Below are 24,214 nucleotides of genomic sequence, written 5' to 3'. Positions count from 1 at the left end.
TTCAATTACCTAATATCAGGCCTCAAAATACAGATTTTTTTTTCAAAAATTTCTCGGGGGGAGAAACCGCCGGATTCCCTGAAATTATGGATGTTCTATATCCGACTTAAAGGGGCACTCTCCTGTTATCTTTACCACTACAAGGTGAATAAGAAAAATAATAAGAAATTAAAATAAAATAACAAAATTCAAACAGTGGAATCATTAAAAATCGAGACAAAAAGGGTTCTATGTTAACATTTTTATGCGTTTGGTATGTCTATATATACTATATGTGTGTGTGTTAGGGCAATGTGCTAATCCGGGCCCCTCCCGAAAAAATTTCTGGATACGGCCTTGGTCACATGGAGAGGGTCTTGGATTTTCTGTCACTCATGAAGTGGATAAAAGCCTACTATTATTTCGGATGAGTCATTGATGCTTAGAAGATTTTTTATCTGAAACATATTGTTTGTGTAAAAATGAATATTTCTCGATCAAAAATTATTGTTGTAACAACATATCAAGATTGATGTACACATTAGGGTGGTCACAAGGTACATGGAGAAAAACTTTTTTCAACTAATCTTTTGCGGCATCCCCCTAAAATATGCCAATAGACTAGAAAATGTGATTTGGAAAGTTTCAAGTCATTTTGATGATATTAACACGTGCCGCAAAGAGGCTTAAAGTTTCAACTGTAAAACTGAAACTATTCATTATAGAAACTTCGTTCTGGTCTCATTATATAGAGGATTTTATTCTCATTAAGTCTAATTTCATCTAAATTCTTGTAAAAATTGATTTGAACATTATTCAGGATTTTTCAAATCAGGTCGTAGCTAATATCCGCAAAGTCGCGTAAAAAGAACGAATCATTAATATAAATTGTATTGCTTCTTATAGTTAATGGTTGTAACCCCCTTTCAATGTTAAGCTATCAGAGCAAAAACAGCAATATTATCAGAAATATATGCAGTGAAATCATGTTACAACGAATACCGATACAACGAAATATCTGTTTCAACGAAAGAAATTTTCAGCTCCGATTTGATTTCCATTACGCGTTGCTTGAATTTCATTACTACAAAAATCTCGTTACAACGAAGAAAATTTCTGGTAATTTGAAGTTCGTTGTAACAGAATTTTACTGTAGTATAGTTATGTCCTCTAAAACTCAAAGCAAAACAAATAACTGCATGTAAAACTTATAAAATTAGCTGTAGAGGCCATAAACACGGAACGTTGCTTTCCTCCTCGGTGGCAGTGCTAAACACTAGCTTAAAAATCCCAGTCTTGTAAGGGTTTTCGATCCCTCAGAGAAAGGAAAAACTACGATTCCCAGGAAAGTGGCCTGTGTTCTTAGACGAGAACTTGTTAGGGTTTTCGTTAAAATGACGGTCATTTTATGGCTCCTTTCTGGAGTACAAACCTGCGTTTTGTGAGCACAGTTGTTATAGAATAAGTTTTTGTATTTAGCATGTCTTTACTACATCTTAGAAGTTGGTTTGAAAGCAGTTTTGATTTGCAAAATAGGTACGTCCACTAGTCCTCAACCAGATATTTTTCAAGAATTTCAGGATGAATGGTATAGATAAGAGGCAATTCAAAGCAAGTATAGAAGATAAAAAACAAAATAAGCAATCCAGGTGAAATTTCAAGCTTCCTTTTTGAGAAATAAAAACTGTAGCAGCTTACGGATGCCTATAAAAAGTTCATTCCACTTTGCTTAACGTATTTATGGAGTCTTTCTGCAAACAATGTTACTTTTCGAGTACCTGGCGCTATTCATCACACAACATGGATGCTTTGCACAATATGGTTTGCTTCTCACTACGTCATATGGCAAAGGCCATATGACGTAGTGAGAAGCAAAGGGATGTAAGTGGACTTTTTAAAGTTCCTTATAAAATGCGTTTGAAGTGCAGATCCTAGGTAGGCTTTCGTTGAACTTTTTTTTCTAAATAATGCTATATAACAGCCCCTACCAGAGCTACTAGTACCAGCTCTTGCCCCTAAGCAGAGGAGACGTTTCCCTATTATTTGTAATGATTATCTCAAAAATTTTAATTTTGTCAATTACATTCCTTTGTTTTTCTCTTTGCCTCATATACTCTTTAAAAATATATCTTCTCGGGGATCAGCTTTCCTTAATTGATTTAAAGGTAAAAGGTATTGAAGATATTTGGTTGTTTATCAACAATATTTACGGAAAAGTATGGTTTATTGTCTGCGATCCAGCTTTGGTCACCAACCAAGATCTACAGTTAGTAAAATCTTTGGTTCAATACAAGAGTATTTATGAAGATGACGTAGGCACAGAACTACCTAAAATAATTAATCATTTGTGGTCCCTGAACTCAGAGAAGGATGCATTTCCCTTTTTTGATGATACTTTAGGGAGAAAATTTAAGATCAAAACAAAGACGGCTGCAAAATTAAAATCCGAAGTAGGAGATAATGAAGATGATTGTGATGATAGGGATACAAAAGGCACAGTTCAATCTGAAAGAAGCTTAGTTTATTGGACAATGTAGATTTTTTCCATTTTTCCTCAAACTTTTTAAGAGATACAATTTTTTACAGAGATTCGGAATCGATACAAAGTTTTTAAATACTGATCTTGATGAATAGTGTGAAAACCAATATTATATTAAAGCTAAAAAAAATTGGAAACCGTTTAAGGGTTGTCAATGGCACAGCTGAAACAGATGTAAAACTAATTTCTAACTAACGACAGTTTCTATTACAGGTTATGTCCGAATGCAAGCACATTCTTTCCACAATCATCAAAAGCTGTCGTATCGAAGCCATTACTACTTTAACTTCTCAATGAAAAGTAATAATATAATGATGTATAATTTAATAGTGTAAGCAATAAAATGCATTAGATTTTTTCTTCTCTTTTTTGTAATTTTGACTCTGCTTTCTCATCTGAACTACTTAGTTATTTTATTTTAAATCAGCAATTTGATGAATTTAATTTTTAAAGTACCCCCAAATGAGGCCTTTTTAACGGATAAATTTCATTCAACAAAGAGAAAATAAATGTAATTGAATATTGTAATGATTTTAGATCTTTGCATGATCTTTTAAAAAATGGATAAAACATCTCATCACGAGAATAAAATTTCCTATAAAATGAGAACAGAACGAAGTTTCTAGGATGAAAAGTTTTGGTTTATAAAGAAAAAAAAACTACAATTTTTTGCTAAAAAGTCACTGTTTTTCGGTAACTTTAGCCTCTTTGCGACACGTGTTAATATTATCGGATTGAGCTGCATTTTTGCAAATCATGTTTTCTAGTCCATTGACACATTTTAGGGGGATGCCGCGGAAGAAATTCGAAAATCGATTTTTTGTGACCACCCTAGTACACATCCATATTCAACAAGAACTATGGAAACATTGAAAATTTAAAGCACACATAAAAGCACGCTGAGGCACTTTCCTTTAGAAAAAGGTGTTCCAATTTCCTGAATGTGCACTGAAACAGGTTCCGAATGAGCTTCATTAAAAAGAAAGTGTACTAAAATTTGTTCTGAATGTGTCCCGTTTATTATATTTCTTAAATTTAAGGTTGGTAACACATTTGAAAACATATTGAGAGAAAATTTGAGAAAAAATTTGGAACAACTTGGGCGAACTTGCGATATTATCGCGTCCTTTCGTGAAAATGTAATTTCAACATTTTTTTTAACTACCAGTCAATAGAATCTCTCAATAGGATGCGACTAGAAAAATCGTTTTCGGTTGGTATTGTAAATTCCCCTGAAAAGAATGGCCTTCTCTGGTGACCCAACTCCTCTGCCGTTTGTTGCCCAGTGGCAGTAGACAGCTGCCGCGCTATATTGCTGTAAATTGAACAGCAAAAACTACTGGTATAATCAAAGAATTACTGTAAGTACTGTAAGAAGCGACCCAAAAAGTCTGTTAGGAAGTGTTCTAATAGAAGAAATCAGTGTTCAAAAAAATGTTATTAAAATGTTCCTATAAATGTGCTGAACAAAAACGTTTTCTAAAAAGTGTTTTGAAAGCTGTTCCAAAAAGTGTGTTGGAAAGTTTTCTAAAAACGGAGACAAATGTTTGGGCTCAAAAAGGGTTAAAAATCTGTTCAAAAAGTGTGTATCAAGATTTAGTGTATGTGTAAATTGACTCCTACAAGGTGGTTTGTTTAAACTTTAAAAACGATTTTTACGAAAGATTTCATGTCAAAAAATTTTAAGTTTATAATATTTTCAAAACAGAAACCTTCATTTTTGAGAAATTGCACAAGGAATGCAGTTCTTGATTGTGCCAAGAGCTTTAGGCAATAACTCCCTTTTCAAAATTCTTCATATTTTTTTTTCACGATTGCGTGCATACCAAATGTTGCAATTTGAGTTCTGACTCGTTCTCGGTTATTATATCCAGTGACTGAGATTACAGTCAACTGTTTTCCCGTTTGTATGTTCTGGATTGTGATTACAATCTCCCGCCTACAAAACAAACATTGAAATTTCAATCGGAGTTTGTCAAGCAACTGAGATTGTAATCTTCTTTTGTAATTTTTTTCCTGAATCCAGACTGCGATTAGTCTTATGTCTGCAACGTGTTGATGATCAATGTGACAAAATTGTCATCACATTTTTCTTTTAAAAAAAACTGTTGTTTTTATGACAGAGTTTTTGTATTGCATTACTTCCCCTTCCCTTTTTCATTCACAAAAGGGTTAAATTTATTTTATTTAAAAATTATATTACCTATACGTAGTGATCGAAAATATAACTTGTTTTACAATCTTTAATTGTTTTCTTTTCATTGATTCCCAGTGTTTTTTGCAACATGATCATAATAGAACATTACGAAAATTATTTTAATTATATAATGCTGTGTATTTAAAATGTACTTAGTGTGAATGCAACAAAAAGGCCAAAAATGTTTCTTACGTCAACGCTTATGTTTTTCTTGAATCAAAAGCTGAAATAAAAGTTTTTTTAATCCAGTCATTGCCCAAAATAAAACAAATAAGACGTGTAGGTTTTTTTTTTTCAAAAAAAAAAAAAAGAAAGAAAAAAAAATAAATGCAGAAAACCACCAGTTTTGCATTGTTTATATTTTATACTGGTAAAAAACACATATTTAGTGATCAGACCGTAACACACACTTACACCTATTATAACGTTTCATAAAAGAATTGCTCCAAAGTAAATCAATCTGCACTAACAATATAACGTAAAGCTTTTAAGGTCCTGCAACTTAACCTTTTTCCACACAAAATTAACCGGCATCATGATTGCAATTCATACAGTAATTCTTTACAGGTTAATTGAGATGCTTAAACACTGTTTGAATTTCCAATGAATTATTTTGATCTTGACAGAAGAACATAATGCTGGTTTTGTAATCATACGTTTTTATATAAAGAAAAAAAAAATGTTGCTACAAAAGAGGATGGCTATTTTTACAAAAATAAATCTTCTTTTCCGTCACACAGTTACGATGCATCCACAGGTTATCTCATCGATCCATGGGCCAATAAAACTTATGATGCAGATCCAGAGAACGTCAGCCATCCTGCTTACGCAACGTTTCAGTCGGATCTGTTCGCTCGCAAATGGATTGCATGCTGCCGAGCAGCGTTGGATTGCTGTAGTCAAATGATTTCCGATCCACAGCCTAATGACACAGGTAAGGTGGTAAAAGGCTTTTTGAATATTTTAATTTCTGTGAAACAACTAATTTTACGTTTCATTACGTATATTACTTTATCAACTAATGTTTTCGTTATTGAGTTATAGTATATATTAGATTATTTTTTGAGGGGATTTTGATACCTCACTTTCGTAGCTGAACGTTGTGGAGCAGATAAGGAGGCTCAATATTTAAGTCAATTTAAAATTGCTTTTTTTCCATATAGGCATATTAAATCGCTTTCAAAAAACTAGCGCTGTAATTTAGAAAACTTCATGATCAATTAGAATTATTTTATTAGTACATAGTTTTCTATTTAAAATATTTTCGACCCTTTTTTTTCAGAAATTTTGAGTTATACTGCATGTTTTAGTTATGGTCCTTAAAAGTTTTGGTTAACGATTAGTGTTATTTAAAGCAAAAATTGAACAGAAAATAATTCATAATAATGCACCCCAGCAGCACAAATAACACAACCCAAAAATATGAAAAAAAAAACGTATTAATTGTTTATTTAAAATTTAAATTTAATACTCCTTCTTGTCACTAACTTCTCACAACGTTAGCTTATATAACGGGTGTGTGATTGCGGAAAAGCAATATGATCAATAGTGGTTTAATCATTTAAAATTTCTTAACTTAAAAGAAAATTTGCCGTACTTTAAGTGTTATCGTTTTAAGCACTAAACACTTGCCAGTAAAAATAACACTTTAAGTGATTTGCTGGTACTGTAGTACTAGTTAAGAAATCAATAGCAATGTTGCATATCCTTTACTATCAAACTCTGTTTCTTTCTTTTATTTTATTTATTTATTTATTATTATTATTATTATCATTATTATTTATTTATTTATTTTATTTTATTTATTTATTTATTTATTTTTTTGAGTTGCTTCGCTTCCTACTCCGGGAGCGTTATAAAACTTTACAAGAAAAAACCGTACACAATAATTACATTCCAATTGAATCAGTTGAATTATTGTGTACGTTTGAAAAAACGAAAATATTGAAATATCACTTTAATGTGATTTATTTGTGGATGCAGAATATGCTTCTTACATTTTTTGTATAAATAAGCTCTTAAATGGTATTTAACTTCAGTTTTATAACAACTAACGTAATGTTTCTTGTCCCTAATTTTACAGCTTGCTGATGCGCTTTCGACACATTTTTTTTCCTCAAAATGTTCGTGTATGAATTGATTTCAAACCAGGATTAAAGATTATAACACCACATTCTGCCACAAAAATTGGAAAACAAAATGAACTTCAATTGCATGGAAGTATAATTATGGATTCTGAACAATTGCATTCGCCTGTTGAAACGCCTATTGCATAAACTTCATCAAGGAAAATTTGAATCATGAGGCACATAAAATCCCCTTGTATACACATTATCTACTTAACTGTTTCAATTTCCTGCTAGTTTTTGATCAAAAATAAACACTTTTATTTTGAAAGCATTGCATATTAGAGACATCTATTAGGAAAACTGCGAAGTAAAAATATGAAAAAAAAAAAAAAAAAGCCCCGGACAAATTAGTGGATTGGTGTAAGAAAATACACTGCTCGAGTGATGTACAGGTCCTTCTTTGCTGCCTCGCACGGTGAACGGGCTAAAGAGTTGAATGGTAAACGATCATTTTTGGCACGTTCCTAAAGTTTTAGAAAATACTTAGAAAAAAGAGTGCTTAGAAAATTTTAGAAACTGTCCGCTCAAAAATTATAAATAATTGTTCTTGGGCTGACTGAAACAATCCAGCGTAACGTCAAAATATGCAGTAGAAATGAAGAGGTATTAATCAAAACCACACATATCCATTCTAAACGATTCTTGAGAATTCATGGAGAAACTCTTAGGAAACACGAAAAACGTGTTCCCAAATAACCTTTCATGGGAAATTTATTTAAATATTTATATAGATTGCTTTATTCTGTTTAATAATTTTAAGATAAAACTTTCAAAAATAGGACGGCCAATAAACTTGCAATTGAATTCCTAAATTAGAACATGTCTTAGTTTAAGTAGATCTAATGGATATGTTGATTCTTGAGCGAATTCCGAACTTAAAAACATTTACACACGTCCACCAAAACCGCAACAGAAATTATCACAAAGCTTGAAAAATTAGATCGTCTCCAGCTCACGTGACCAAAATGGGGGCTGCCTATTAACCCAACCGACATGTTGTTTTCTGATTGAAACAAGCCTGTGTCATGTTTTTGTCTGATTTAAATATTTTTAGAACTTTTGAAACAAAATTTAAATATAAAATGAATCGTTTTGACTTAAACTAAGAATACAGTGTTATAGGAACTATCCTGTAACATTTGAATCAGTTGCTAACTCCACTTTATTGGAACTGGAAATGTGTGGTACATCAAGCACAGAATTCTTTTATCATTATGATTTTCGTGCGCTGGAAAAGGAATCCCGCTTCGTTAACGAAGCTTTATTCATTCCAAAAACTGAAAAACACTCCCTTTAATACAGTTGAATTCCCTTATTTCTTGAACATCAATCAATTTTCTCAATGAATACTTCAATGATCAATAAAGTCAATTTGCAATGACCAAAAGAAATATTTACGCAAGAAAAACTCACAAAAGGACAAATTACTGCCATCTCCTGCGGAAGAAAAGAAGAAAAATCAAGCCTAGTCCGTTAAGAACCAGCATAATCCTTTTCGTTCTCAATACATAAGAGCCCTACTTTGTTAGAACCATACAGGAAAGAAGATTTATGTCTGGTTGGGTCAGGTAATTTCTTGATACGTCAAAGAAATGGTCCGAAGAAGGATCATTAAGAAAAGTAAGAAATGTAGGGTTTTCGTTAAACATTTCAGTTTGTATAGGGTTTCCAAACTCTGCACAAAATATTGAAGTTTCAGGAAGTACAACAGAGTACAGTTCATTCAATTTTATTATGTATCTGCATTTTGTTTTAAGTTTTAAGAATTAATTCACTTTGTTCTTTTATTCTCTCATGAGGGTTTTCGTTAAACTGATTGGGGACTATTCATTTTGAGGCAAAAAAATCTTCTTCTTTTTTCTCTCAGGACAAGGCTTTGTTCCAGTCACTTACGAATATTTAGACTGCAGCTTTTATTGTATCAAATTAACTCATGAAACTACAATTTTAAAAACAAGTTCAACATCGTCGAATTAAATAATTCGCCACGTTCAATTTGATATTTTTAAGAGCTTCACAATTTAATGCAACTTATCTATAAAGCAACTTTCCATAATATTTTGCTTGTTTTTGCTCTTTTTAGAATTCCTTTTATGTCCTCGTACTTGGGATGGCTGGCAGTGTTGGCCAGATACTCCAGCTGGACAAGTAGCTGAAGAATTATGCGAAGAACACATTTATTTCATGAGTGAACCTCCCCCATGTCCAAGTAAAAATATTTCACTACATCTTTATCATCATAATAAAACAATAATATTGAAGTCATTATAAAACATGATTCTGTATTTGTATGTATGTTAGTATTAAAAAGTAATGAATACAATTAACATTTACAATATTTAATAGGAATAGTTTTTCGATAACATATCACAACCTTAACAAATATAATAACTGAAAGAATGCAGAACATGGAAATCGGGCAAAACATCAATAAATCTTAAACATGAACTATTATTTTGATATCATTTTATGTTTTGGAACTTAATAAAAAAAAATCGATTGTTTCTTACTAGAAAGCTTTTTGTAGAATTTATGCCACAAGCAATGCTAGCATAATATAAGACTAGACGTTAAATCCCGGTTATCACAAATTTGCCATTTCAACTGCGCTTGCGCACGGACTTAGCTTTTTGTTTTAAGATCTCGTGTTGCTTAGGCTGAGCGAGAGTCCCACCAAATTAATCAATGCGATTAGAATATTTTCACAGCGACTTCGTGATATATTATATGAAACTACGGATATGAATAACTGATAATCTTAAGAGAAAAATGAAACTTCAATATTTATTGGTTTGGAAATATTTATTTAATATAAACGTAAAACACGTTGTGTACTTCAAAAATAATTGCAATATTAGTACAGAAATCCGTCTTTTGCGGATATTTTACGTTAGGTGTAAGCGACTTAGTATTATACATTTTTATTTAGGTTGAGTGTTCGGCTTTGTATTAGAAGTGATGCTGCAATTCTAGTACGCTCTTCTGAGGTTAAAAATTTGGTCTTGAAAAGATACAAAAAAATCAGACACCGAATCCATTAATAATTAAGACGCAAAATTCAATATTTACCGAGGCCTAAAAACTAAATCAGAGAAAACTTTGTGATTTCTAATTTTTATCTGTATCCATCTCATATTTATTACCAAATTCAAAACGTTTGTAATTAATTTTAGCAAGATTTTTGAAATCAGCTAAGTCCGTGCGCAAGCGCAGTTGAAATGGCAAATTTGTGATAACCGGGATTTAACGTCGAGTTAATATAAGTATCAAGTGTTCACAAATTTTATCTCCAGTTAGGATAAAACTTCCCTCAATAATGTTTTTCAAAGCTTTACCTTTTTTACGCTTTAGGTAATATTAGTTTAGCATTATAAAGTGCTTAAAAACACTGATTGTGAACAAGGAAACTACGAAAATTCACTGCTTTTTCTAATTGAGTTAGAAACCATTTCATAATTTAAAACAGAAATTCCATCACAAAATAAAGTAAAGTACTAAAACTTGAGCTCTAACGAGTTCTTAGTTAAAAAATTGAATTAGAAACATGAAGTTACAGTCTTAGCCCATAAATCATTTCTTCTTTTGTAGGATTTGCTTCGAAGCAATGCCTGTCGAATGGTTCTTGGTTTATTAATGATTGGGACAGTGAGTGGAGTAACTACAGCGGATGTGGTAGGATCCAGGTAAGATCTTTTAAAAAGCAACATTTTATTGAAAAAAAATTCTCGCGTCACAAAAACCATATACCAGTAAAATAAAAATTCGATGTAGTTTTGTATCAGTAATTAATTTTACGTGTTTCCCAATTGCAGCCAATCATTAATACCGTATCATATTATTAAGATTCTTTACAAACTGTTAGCTGAATAAAACATTAGAAAAAGTAATATTTAATATTTTTATGCAAGAAAACAGTTTCTTTAACACTTAAAAAATAGAATTTCAGTCTCAGAATAAGTAACGAGGCAAAAAAAAAAAAACTGGAACTCTGATACCATTATGCAAAATAATCTTCTGGATCTAAACAGGACTCCCGTTTCCTCCATCATTTTCTTTTTTTTTCCAGATACCTGCCCCTGTGATTTTTTTTTTTTTTTTAGTTTTCCATCATCACATCACAGTAGGGTGGATCGAAAAAAATGAAATTTTGAATCTTAATTTGGAATACCTACCAAAAGCTGTGCATGTGTAAGAACAATACTCATGTAAAATATTATCAAGTTTAAACAACTCCTTGAGGGTCCTACCAAGGCTTGAATTTCTCCAAAAATAGGAAAAAAGGTCAATTTTCCAAAATTTTTATGAAAATAATTAGGTTCAAAATTTTTGTTGTAATACCATTAAAATGTTTCTTTTTAACACGCTTTTCATGTATCTTCAAAATTATTTACATTCTTTGCAGTATTAGGTTCGCACACAAGTTCCTAAAATTTCGTGAAATTTACAAAAACTGACTTTTTTTAAGCTTTTTTGTACATTGCAATATTTTTTCTTTTAACGTCCTTTTTTTTTGCAATGACTGAGCAGAATGAAGTTTTAAATGGAAATGAAATTACACTTCATTACAGTAACAGCCCAGCACCTACGACAAGGAGCGTAATTGCTTCAAACCGGACCTGTGGTAAATTGTCGCATCTGCCTAGCAATTTACCTATTGGACCTGCGAAAATTCACATGGACTAGCAGTTTCACCATCAAGTAATGTAAACAGGTGACGCAAAGGCTGCTCGCTTGCAGTTCGCAGATTAACCATGGGACAGGATGTCCAATTTTAATTCTCTATGGCCGCAATTGCACCGCTCTTTTTTCTGGTATTCGTGGCCGTGCCATCACAGCCAAAGCTAAAAGATCCTTAAAGCTTAAACAAATTTCCAGTTCAAAAATCACATTGCTGTCGTGACATGTTTTCCAGTTCCAGCAGAAATTGGCGTCACATGACCTAAATAAAGAGAATTGGATTTTTCAACCATGGATTCCTCGCTTATGGCTCTTCTATAGTATCCGTCTCCAACCATTTATTTTTGTCATAGTTTGTCTTTTCGACTATCGAAAAATGTACTTTTCAAACCCTTTCACTTCTAGTTTGCTGGTTTTGAAAAGAAGCACTTACTTTGTCTGTGACACCTGTGACACTTCTGTCGCAGTCTTCGAATTTTATTCCTATCAAGGACTTTGGAGCAATAATTATTCGACACGGTACCAAAATCCTGTAATGTTTCTGAAGCAATTGCTGCAGCACATCGCACATCTGTCAGAAATGCCGTACTGGTAGCACACTGTTGATAGCGTTGGCAGAGGAAGCCTCATTTGTTCCACTTTTGAAGTGCCATCAACACCAAAAGCTGTTGATGACTCTGTTGGCGGGAGTATAGCCGTTGCAAATTTTTCTTCTTCTGGAATTGAAACAAAACTTTGCTGTTCCTGATTAGTGTTATTGCAGCATCTCGTTACGTAAGTGAAAATCTGAAAAAATTATTGATCCTGTCATTCAACGAAATGCCTATTTTTGCCAACCGGAAAAAATTATCTTGCAGTGATCACTGATAAACGAAAGTACATCAGAGAACTAGGTTTGCGAAGATTTTGAAGGCAATACAAGTGGTTTCTGTTCATGAAGAAATGAGAGAATTCTATAATTCAAAGATTAACTTTAATGCATCAGACTACTATGATGTTATCAACCGGCAAGAATGTGCAACAATAGATTAAAAACACCATCGCCGATTTTGCGTTCGTTTAGTTGCCTTGTCACACGCAGGTGGTGGAACGCTGTGCTAATATGGTGACAGAAGCTTCTTTGTTTGTGATTAGTCAATCGGCAAAAGATGGCTTCATATGAACAAAAATCAAACCTCGAAGTATCATCTCCTCGTTTGAATCAAAAAATGATTTCAAAGAGGTTTCATGAATGGATGTGACGAAGTGACTATTTTATGTGGCTTTAACTAACTGATACTTTTCAAGCCCCTCATTTTGTGAAATATTGATGTTTATATGTCAGAGCGACTGTGTGTGAGTAAATATACATTCTTTGTAACCAATGCACTTCTCTCTATGTTTGTTTTAGTTAATACAACTAAATCATTTTGATAGTTTACTTCTAATGTAAATGAATAATACATTTATACTAAATACATGTGGCTCAGCAGATGGAAAAGATAGTGAAACTCGAAATGCAGCCATTTCTTTTTATTGGATTCTAGGCTGTTAATGTAATAAAGTTTAACTTCCCTTCCGTTTAAACTACATTCTGTACAGGCGTTGTAAAAAAGAAAACTGGACCTTAAAAGAAGAAATATTGCAATGTGCAAAAAAGCTTAAAAAAAGTCAGTTTTTGGTTAATTTCGCGAAATTTAACGGCTTATGTGCGAACTTAATGTTGCAAAGACTGTAAATAATTGGGAAGATACATGAAAATAGTGTTCAAAGGAAGCATTTTAACCGTATTATAACAAAAATTTTAAACACCAGTATTTTCATAAAAATTTTGGAAAATTGACCTTTTTTTTTTCTATTTTTGGAGAAATTTAAGCCTTGGTAGGACCCTTAAAGAGTAGTTCAAACTTGATAATATTTTACATGTGTGTTGCACTTACACATGCACAGCTTTTGCCAGGTATTCCAAATTAAGATTCGAAATTTCGTTTTTTTCGATCCACCTTACATCACAGTAATGAGTTTGGCTTGAAGGCAGAGAGCGTGTTATTTAAATCATTAGAAGGACATCAAACATTAAAACGTTCAGAAAGACTTGGCGAGACTTTCTCCCCAATTTTGTTTCTTTCAAGTTTGTTTCACTTACTTGTTACTGTATGCACCGTATGCAAAATAATGTTCTTGTTGTAAAAAAACCGTAGAAGCACTTCACCCCCCCCCCCTCGTCGTATCGTAAGGTGGGTGTTGTTTTCGTTTTGAAAATAAATCTAAAGATTAAATGCTGTTTTGAATATGTCTTGTTTACAATGTTATTTGTATTATATTGTGTTATTAAACTCACCTTTCGTTAGAAGATTGCGTTATGTTGCGACGATCATCCATATTTTGTTAGTTTCCTTACTTTTTCTACTGTCACTTAAAGCTTAAAGCTGACCCAAAGAGTAAAGAAACAAAATTTCCCCGACCATGCGCGCTTCTGTCGTATGCGTGAACGAAAGGAATGCCAGAGGAGAGTTGCGCCGTTACGCGCGTTATGTCACAAATCGGTTTGTCCTCCCATAAGAAGTTATCACTCAAAAAGGAGCCTATAGCCTTCCTCAATAAATGGACTATTCAAAACAAAAATAATTTTTCAGTTCGAACCAGTAGTTCCTAGCGCGTTCAAACAAACAAACTCTACTGGTTTATATTATTCGTATAGATAGATTATGCTTAGCTATCTGAACGAATCTAGAAAAAAAAAAAAAAAAAAGAAAGAAAGAACACCCTTCGATTAAGGTTTTGCAGCAGCAAGGGATGTTTCCGAAAAATTGATTTTTAGACCGTAGGTCTATTTTTCGTCATTAGCCGGCCTCGTAAGTTTTAATATGAGGGGGTAATTTCTTCAAGAAAAAATAAAGATCTCGCATACCGACAGAAAAATAATTTTGAAGATAAGATATTGAAGAGAAGTGTTTATTTTTGAAATTTATACAATTTTTGTTACCGCAGGCTGCTTTAATTGTTATGACTTAGATGGCAGCACGTGTTTATAATTTAACCGCACAGTTAAATACGAAATCAGTTGAACTGAGTTCGTTTTTTGAGCGTAGCTCTTCGAATGTAGTAAAAATGTGACTGGCTATTTGTTTTTTTCCAAAAGAGAAAAAAAAAATAATATTTTACCCATCGAGTTGTTTGTAATTTTAATGTTTTGCTTCGAATTCCAATAAGTATTAAAAGGTTAACTAAATGAAAAGCGTAATTTCAATTTGGGGTAGTAATTATTTTTATTTGTACAAAGGGTCAAAAACTGTCATCAGAAGAAGCTACATTTCAGTATACGATTTTTTTTTCTGAGCAAAAATTATTCTATTGTAGCTTGAAATCTTAAACCTGATACATATATTTTCGCTTGTATAATGCTTTAGTTTTCTGATCGGAGCCCTAAGTTTCAAAAACGGAAGAGAAAAAAAATCCTTACAATTAAGAGACAATTTAGCTACAGGTTGCATCATGTTTTAGGAACAGCAAGGAGCATTCCAATCTCATTTGTATTTTATTGCTTAGCTTGTGTTATTTATTGTGTTTTAAGTGTTCATGTAATGCGTGATTAGTTTGGGTTTTCGATACAGATAGTCCGAGCTGGACCCGAACATTCATTCTTCTGGTTACCAGTCGAACGCTCTGCCGTTCGAGCCATTCAGCTGTGTCCAGTCACAGGTCAAGTTAAAACTCATTAAAATTAACTGAAAACCTCAATCCGGTGTTTTAAAAAAGGTTTTTTTTAACCAAAAAAAAACAGAAAAAATTGTTAGAACGTGGGTGTATTTTTCGTCATTAGCCTGCACAATAAGCTTTCAAATGAGAGGTAAATCAAAGACCATCGATCAAGAAATAAGGAAGATCTCGCGTAGGAACAAAAAACAGGCTTCACAAATAATATATAAGGATTATTAATGAACTTATAAGAAAAATTTGACAATAATACGTATATATATTATTTTTTTACAAATCATTTTTAGCAACGTTTTGGATGTTCTCCGAAAAGTACCCTCGAGATTTCCCTAATGGGCTAACTCGAACCTACGCCCACTGGATCACGATGCGGTTTGCGATGCCCGCGTCTTCAGGTCCAGCCACCATGGCTATGCCTATCCTGCGTTCATAGCATTTTATGTTATAATTAAATTTACCCCGTTACTCGCGTTATGTCACAAATCGATTTACCCTCCCATAAGAAGTTATCACTTCAAAAAGATAATAATAGGTTATTTCCACAAACAATTACCTATTGCTGAGTGTGCGAATTAATATTTTTACGTCGATGGCTGAAGTCAGCGAAGCGAGGGCCCGCACTAACAAAATAGCAACGCCAGAGAACCCCGCCGCTTCTGTGACTTTGAGTTTGATGGAGCTAGGTGTGAGTGGATGAAATTTGTCATCCACATGACAATTACTATGATTTTTTTTATGGTTGACCTTCAAAGGAGTATGGCCTTCCATGGTCCACCCATCTTAGTTCTTCAGAGAACAAACTTGCCGTACAAGTTTTATTTTGTTACATTTTTAAGCACAATAAAGATTAAGAATCAAACTAAGTATTTGGAATACAGCAATACGGGGTGAGCCGAACCATCTCGGGCAACACTCTTATGGGGAGTGACACCCAAACTGCGTTTACGAGTTAATGAACAATTTAAATAGTTTAAAAAAAAAAAAACAAGTTCTAATAGTTTGAATTATATAGAATACTGGAAAACACATGGCTTGCACTACGTATCCTAAAGTACTTTTGCTCGAAATGTTCATGTCTGTCATGAAAATTTAACTATCACGTCTAGTTTTGTAGTTACAAATATGTAAATCAATTGTTATTTCTGTCTTCTGTAAAAAGTTAAATGAATTGCTGTGAAATGCCCCCGTATATTTCGCTCTAAATTAATATTAGCTAATAATTACTTTTTGTTTGCATGTGTTCTTTAGGGTATTAGAAGACTTCAATATTTCCACATCGTAACGTATGCAGTGTCGATATTATTCTTACTTCCAGCACTAATAATCTTCATCATTTATAAGTAAGTAAAGACAGATATTTGCGTTTTAAACCATTTTATGAGGCTATTCTCATAAAACAGCTAATTATTTTTTCGGAAAAAGAAATTAAATTAATTTGATTTTTTAGTATCATACGTATAGTCTCCAAAAGACGTTTAGTGGTATAGCCTCTGATTTCCTTAATATAAAAAATATAGTATTAAAAAGTTTTAAAATAACTGAAAATTATTAGTCATTTACTTTCCACGAAATCATACGGCTGCAGCCAGTACTGCAGTTAGGAAAAATGTTTGGTGGAAGGCAACGTTTTGTGGAGTAAATCTCATGGCTGACGAACAAAAATGGTCAGTTTAAATTACTAATGCACATGTTTGGTTCAAAATGAAATTAATTTAAATTACATTTGCTTTGCATGCAATATACCAGACAGCCCGGTTATCACATCCTAAGACTGCAGTTTCGTTCTTATTAGAACCCCTCAGTCAAGAATAGTGAAGTCATTTCATTGAAGCTGAGAGTGCCAACACACTGATAGATCAAGTGAATTAATCTCACCAGCGAGTGTCTGCTGCATGGTGCGGTTCGACCCGTGAATTGAAGGCAAAGCTACACTCGCTGGTGAGACGAATTCTCTTTATCTACCAGTTTGTTGGCACCCTCAGCTTCATTGAGATGACGTCTGCATCCAGTCCTGTTATTCACTATTCTTGACTGAGAGGTTCTAATAAGAATGAAGCTGTAGTCTCAGGATGTGATAACCTGGCTGCATGGTATACTGCACGTTGTTCTAAAAACCTTAGCCCTGGCTTAGGGACCATAACTTACTGTTAAATACATTTGCTTTATTTCAGGAAAAGATGCCCCCCCCCCCCCGACTACAATACTGTCGACATCCATTGTAATGCGTGAATTATATTAATATTCTATGGGATTACAGATGTAAGACGCGTTTATCCAAAACGGCCTGTATGACCTTAAACGCAGTATTACGCTCATGCACGTTAAAATTTTATATTTTAGTATTTAATGTATTCTAAGTATGATATTATGTCGGTTAACTCGTTCAATTAGTTCTGACACTATGGTTATGAAGAATACATAATTACGCCGATGATGTAAACGCTTATTGTTTAGCTCTAAGGATCAAATTATGCATGTTTATAAACATGACCGATTCAGTGTCTTTTTATACCCAAAAGTGTACTTTTATTGTTTTTTAAATTAATTTGCTTACAAATTTAACATTCAGTAAAAAATCACTTGTTTTTATACATTTTTCTTAATTAGAAAAATAGGAACAGTTTCAGTTAATTTATGAGTTTATTTTATTCAACATTCAGTGTACTTTTTGAAAGGATGTAAATTTGATTAACCTCATCGTCTTTTAGGCAATTGCAAGTGTATAGGATTACCATGCACAAGAACCTATTCACGGCATTGTTGTTCAATGATTTCATGTGCATCGTTTTCAAATGCTACGTAATTTTAGATGAGTTAGAACATGCTGGAGACAGACGGACCATCTTGGAAGACAATGGGGTGAGTAAATCATGTTTAAAAGACACACTTAGTGAATCATTTGTGCCAATCAAAAGCTTTTTTTCGAAGATAAGAACGTAAAGTACGTAAAACAGAAATATACAACATAGTTCAAGATCCCGCTGTTTTTAAAACAAAACATATTTTTTATTCATAATTATGATCAGAGGAACGGGTTTTGCGGGATTGTTTATCTAAATAAGGCCGGAAGTAAGAGCAACTATTGCCTCCGAGTTGGATTTTAGGTGAGCTTTATCAGTTTCCGTTCTATATTTTAAAAACTATTTACTTGTTAGTGAAAATATTCAATAATAAGTTTAAAAAAGTATAAAACTCCCCATAAAAGGTTTTCCCATTCTTATTGCAGCACTAAGAGATGCGGAAGTATTTAATTTCAAATTCACAAAGTTGAAAAACCTACCATCTTCCCCCTTCCTCCCCCCCCCCTGTCTTATTTTTCTGATTCTGCGAAAGGCAAACAAATCATTTTACCATTTTGCTCGAACTATAGTTCAAATTACGCGAACTTTGAAATGAAAAGTATCAGCTCATCTTACAGTTACAGTAAAAATGCAAACTGCTTCTTTAAGGTATTTTTTTGCTCTTTAACTTGTCAATGTATTGAAAGAGTATTTAGAGAAAGGCAATCCAGAATTCGGTGACATTCATGATGAATCAACTTAAAGTTCCCGAGATGCAATAACTAAAGACACTAAAAGTATTCAGATAAGCAGAAAATGGAATTTGACTTAAAAACATATTAGTCTTTTACTTGAAATGTTAAAATGGAGATTAACTGTTAAAGGGTTTAAAAAAGCTGTTGTGCAATAGTTTAAAATTTTGCTTGAAATAACAAAAGTCCTTCTCTTGGTTTTCAAAATGTTAATTCTTCAAGTGAGATGTTTTTGAAAGGTTTTTTTAATGTAAGAAGAGCATTTGTTTTCATTTAGAAAGTAAACATTTTAGCTGAGTTAAAAGAATGGCTCATGTTATTAAAATTCCCCAGCATAAATAAGGAAAATAAACTCTTTTTTTCCCTTCAAAAATTAAAATTTAGACACTGATGAACTGTGTTTCTCTTGAGAATCTTTCTCCAAAATATCTACAAAGAATGAATCAGTTTCTTAAAAGTACAGAATCTTCATAGCATAATGTAACATACTAAATATATAATCACCAGAGTTAAGGTCATTTCGTGCGACTTTGCAGTTTTATAAAATAAATTTAAATACCGTTAATAATTTAAGAATGCTTAGTAATTTCATTAATATTTAGTTTTATGTCTGTAAATGATTTAGAAAAAAACTTCGATTTACTGTTTAAAACTGCATTAACAATAACTCAGTTGATTCGTTAGTTCTCATACATTGTTTCAACTTGGTTGTAAAGTTGTGAGTTTTGAACTCAAGTTCAAGTATTAAACTTTTACCTTTTTTATAATGTTATGACACCTTTAGTAATCTTTACTTTTGCTATTGATTAACTGCCAATGAATTTATTTCATTTCATCCTTTTCTTATGTTCTTCTCTATATACTATACTGTATGTTTACCTTTTCTCAACATTTTTTGGAAATCGCAATTTTAGGGTATTAACGCAAAGGGTCGATGTTTTGAAATAGTGCCATTTAACTGTTAGATATCATCAATAATCATTTAAGTTGAAAAACATGCTTATACGCATTAAGCCTACGAGATTGATTGAATTAGTGGCGTCTTTGCAGTAAATGTGAAACGAGATTTTGTCATGGACTGTACGTATTTCAATTTTGTACCAATAACCTTTTTTTCTACTTTTCGGAACAAAACAAAGTTTTTAATGTCTAAAAAATTCTTAGTTTTTGGCGTTAAAAATAATTTTTAATGTTAGTGGTTCTTGTATGATTCAACTTCGAGTTTTGACTGTGTGCACATGCTTATGATTATCATTTCTTAATTGTTCAAAAAAATATTTATTTAAAAAGGAATTACTAAAAAGCATAGTCCAGTAGTTAGGGACGTTTTAGATTTTAAAACGGGGGCATCATTTTTAACGTATGCACATTTGTAGAACTCTTTAATGTTCAACAAGTACCTCTTACCTAATTGCATCATTAAATTTCTTTTCTTCATTCAAAAAGTGTAAGAAAAGACCTTTCCCCAAAATCCACCATTATTTTATATATTTATTAATGGTTTATTTGAAATATTTACTTATTTATTTACTTTACATTTTTTTATTTCTTTTCTTTTGTTTTTAGGGCAAAGCTTTACAAACTAGGGTTTTGTTTTTAAGGATCTGCTGTACCTTAACAATCATCTATGCTTTTATTTTTACTTTTAGTTTTACGGAAAAATAGGCTAAAAATCGTGAAACATAAAACGTTTCCCTTTATTTTACGTTACAAGAAATTTTCTTCAAGGGTATCGGCAAATGATGGGGTTTCCAGCTAGTAACAATTGAAACGGTCGTAATTAACCGAATAAATCGCTTGGCTCGCTTGGAAAAAGAGTGTCACAATACGAAGTTTTTAATTTTCTTTTATTTATTTATTTTTGTCGCTTAAAGGGCATCAAACGACGTTATTCTCTTAAAAAAATAGTTTATTTCTTATGAAAATTTTATTTTCTTGAGAAAATAATGACAGATTTTTTGGTTTAATATTAACCACCGGAGAGCACAGCAACATTTACTTTTCTTATAGTAAACTTTCTGAAGCGTTAAACTTTAAACGCTTCTACTGTAAAGTTTCATTTCCTCGTAGTGTGGCACTTCGTCTTCCAAATGAGCGATTTATTTATTTATTTATTTTATTTTATTTTATTTATTTATTTATTTATTTTTTAAAGGAGGGGCTGACTTTTTGCAGTATCCACTGATAATGTAATTATTTCAGGTGTTCTTGGTTAACTAAAAAGAATCTATTAGAGTCACATACATTCTTTTAGTTGTTGGATTTAGGATTTAAACAAAAAAAAATATTTAAGAAATTATAATCTTCCTATATAATTGGACAGTAAGAGATACAACAAAGATGATCTTTTATTTCCTTTTTTAAAAACTTGCAAAGTGTTCACCATTCTTAGTTCTTCGAGAAGTGAATGAAATCCATTTCTTATGTGTGAAACATAAGAAAACAGTCAAAACTGGACAATTCTCTAAAATAACTAACTTTCATTGCACATTATGGGAGGAAAAATTATACATGTCTACTTTTTATGTTTTTTGTGTTTTGAATGTTCGACATTTTGAGTGGAAATAAAAAATATTTAAATGTAATATTTGAAACATTTTATTTGTTTTTATAATTCTCACAATGCTAGATTTTTATTTAAAATACCCAGCGCAAAAATAAACTTAGACAACATTTTTGAGGCATACTTTTGAGTTTCAATTCGGGGAATACTCATTTAGAGCAGGTAAAAACATCTCTGATTTACAGCAAAAACAAATTTGTAATTCTGTAAGACACAGGTTCAAAGAAAATGTGTTTTTTCTCCTCTTTTCAGGTTGTTTGTAAAGTTCTTTACATAGCAACCAAGTACACTCGCATGACGACATATATGTGGATGTTTTGTGAAGGGTTTTATTTGCATAAGCTTATAGCAGCTTCGTTTGCTGAGCAAAAGTCAATTCAAATGTTTTATTTCATAGGATGGGGTAAGTGCGAATACGTTATTTTAATTGTTTGATTTTTATGTTTGTATTCTAACTACAATCATTTTTTTTTTTTTTACCGTCCATTTTTTCAAACCATAATGCAAATGAACTTACTGATGTCAAAACTGAAGAAGTGATTTTTGCTTTTACTTCAATGATATTATTTAATGATTTAAAATTAATTCAATCGGAAAAATTAAAAAGGAAGTTTTCTGTATACGGAGGCAAACAAATTCTGGTTGTTAAAAAATAATAATAATTATAAAAATAGCACAAACAATCATATAATTACACTTATGTTTTTTTACAAACTTCCGGGAGGAGCATTCTCAATTGATCGGCGTAACGAACACGAAGGGACTGCGATATTTGCTCATTATAACCGGTTACTCGTAAAAACGGGATCACGGAAAAATCAATAAAATTCATGCTTATTAGCTTTTTCTGTTTCTTATTTCTGTAGAGTACCAAACAAGTAGGTCAATGTGCTTTGAACTGCCTTATTGTCTGTTTCTTTCTTCTGTTTTGAGGAATGCTCATGGCATGGAAAAATCTTCATTTGCACACCTGGATTCGAAATAAGTTGGAATTTTTTCTGCTCACTAAAAGCCATTGATTATGTTAAGAGTGGCTTAGGCTAAAATTCTTCATATTTGTCGTTATCTTCATTGCTTTCACTATACTTTTATCTGCTTTAGCTTGAGTTTGAACTACATTATCCTCGAAACTGCAAAGTTAAAGAAAAAGGCCGTCATCACTTGTTCCCAGATATATGACACATCACTAACATTCGGTTGACTTCGGAGCGTTAAACATTTCTTCCAAGATATATACAATTTTCAAGTATTCCTTAACTGTACAAGGTAAAAGAAAAGGGCCGTCATCACTTGTTCTCAGATATCATGACATATCACTGACATTTGGTAGACTTCGGAGTTTAAAACATTTTTCCAGGAAAGGGCAAACTGAGCTGGAGAAAAAAAGCAAATTTTATAAATCACACAGCATTGCTCACTCTAAGCGGGTTTCCAGTAATCCTTTTATGGACTTAACATTGTGCCAACCAAGTTTGTCGAACTTTCTTGATAAATCCGAACTCTCATTAAATCAAGGCTAATTATAAGCGAGTAAACTAGTTGTTTTTCCGCATATGAATTGTGAGTAAGACCACCTTTATTTGTCTGTCCAAGAGTTTCGCAAGACCGGTCATTCCTTAGATGAAAACGATAGAGATAGCGGTTGGTAATTACTTGTGTACATGAAAGTGATTGGTATTTACATTTGTACACGTGTACATGCATGTATATAATCTAGGCTAAATCTAGCAGGAAAAGAAGCTACTGAACAAAACTACTCTAAAATACCTGGGTGTTTGCAAGTACCTTGGATGGAGAATTACTTTTTAAACACAGATCAATCATTTCAATCTGGGATCTAAGAGCTCGAATGATCTTATTAGCTGCTGATTTACTGCTCCTCAAAGATCAACTGACTTTAGGCACTAGAAAACAGGTGTAAGCAAGAGCCGCACGACGCGACTGTCAACCTCTTTTTTTTCTGGTATGTCACAATGGCTGGGGATGCCTCGGAATGTAAGATTTTTGTCTTTGAGGCTTTTCAGCAGTTCACGAAATTTGGGCAGATAGAAATGATAGTCAATAGTGTGCAGGATAAAGAAAGTCTGGAAAAGAAAGTGAATCAGTGGGTATGCAGATATTAACTGCATCAACTGACTTACACTCGTGCTGGCAGAATAGCCGCGAGAGGTTCCATATCAAGCTGTAACAACCAAAGGGTAAGTGGACTTTTTACAGTTATAAGTAAAAAGTGTTTGAACATCATATCCTAAGTAGGCTTTCATTGATTATTTTTATAAATGATGCTCTATGGCTGCACCTTCCAGGACAACCAGTACGATCTCTAGCCTCAAAACAGAGGAGAGATTCCCCTATTGCTTGTATTGATTATCTCTAAAATTTTTATTTTGTCACTGCAGCCCTTTGCTTCTCACTGCCTCATATGTCTTTAAAATCTACATTAAAATCCAGGCAGAAAAATTTTGCTCCACTTTTACTGTTTTAAACCGCATTACGCAGATTAAAATCTATTTTACGGACGTACACAGCTGATATTTTAATGATATCAATATTTTGTGCAAACAAGCACTGAAATATCTCTATATTACTTTTTCAGCGTTGCTATTTGAAAAAACCACTGGTGTAATAAAATACTTTATTTTCTCGTGTTCTATATTTAATATCATAGCTAACCCTCTGCACTTGGAATCTGTTTCGCTCAACTTTCAGTTTGAGTTTAAATTCTAGAGTTTCGCTCCTCCCCCCCCCCCCTCCCCTCCAAATTTCAGCTTAATTTACTTCTCTCTAAAATTTTCCCCGCTTTCTCTCTCTCTCTCACACACACACACACACACAAATTCATTCCCCCAACTTTTGTTGGGAGTTGCGCAAACCCCCAACAAAAGGGGGTTCCTCATGTTGC

The 24,214-nt window shown here is 32.7% G+C and overlaps 1 protein-coding gene across 1 annotated transcript in view; it reads left to right on the top strand.

Annotated features, from left to right (window-relative positions):
- The window catches only part of LOC129220927 (calcitonin gene-related peptide type 1 receptor-like), a 45,886-nt gene that overhangs the window by 5,799 nt on the left and 15,873 nt on the right, over positions 1-24,214 (top strand). Inside the window, exons 3-8 of the mRNA XM_054855363.1 lie at positions 5,456-5,649; positions 8,928-9,053; positions 10,433-10,527; positions 16,466-16,557; positions 17,926-18,076; positions 21,565-21,715. Of these exons, the coding sequence (XP_054711338.1) occupies positions 5,456-5,649; positions 8,928-9,053; positions 10,433-10,527; positions 16,466-16,557; positions 17,926-18,076; positions 21,565-21,715 (809 nt within the window). The remainder of the gene's footprint in view (positions 1-5,455; positions 5,650-8,927; positions 9,054-10,432; positions 10,528-16,465; positions 16,558-17,925; positions 18,077-21,564; positions 21,716-24,214) is intronic.

The sequence above is a fragment of the Uloborus diversus genome, chromosome 4, assembly GCF_026930045.1.
Source record: "Uloborus diversus isolate 005 chromosome 4, Udiv.v.3.1, whole genome shotgun sequence".
Taxonomy (NCBI): domain Eukaryota; kingdom Metazoa; phylum Arthropoda; class Arachnida; order Araneae; family Uloboridae; genus Uloborus; species Uloborus diversus.
Note: the sequence above shows the minus strand (reverse complement) of the source record. Positions and strands in the feature narration are given on the sequence as shown.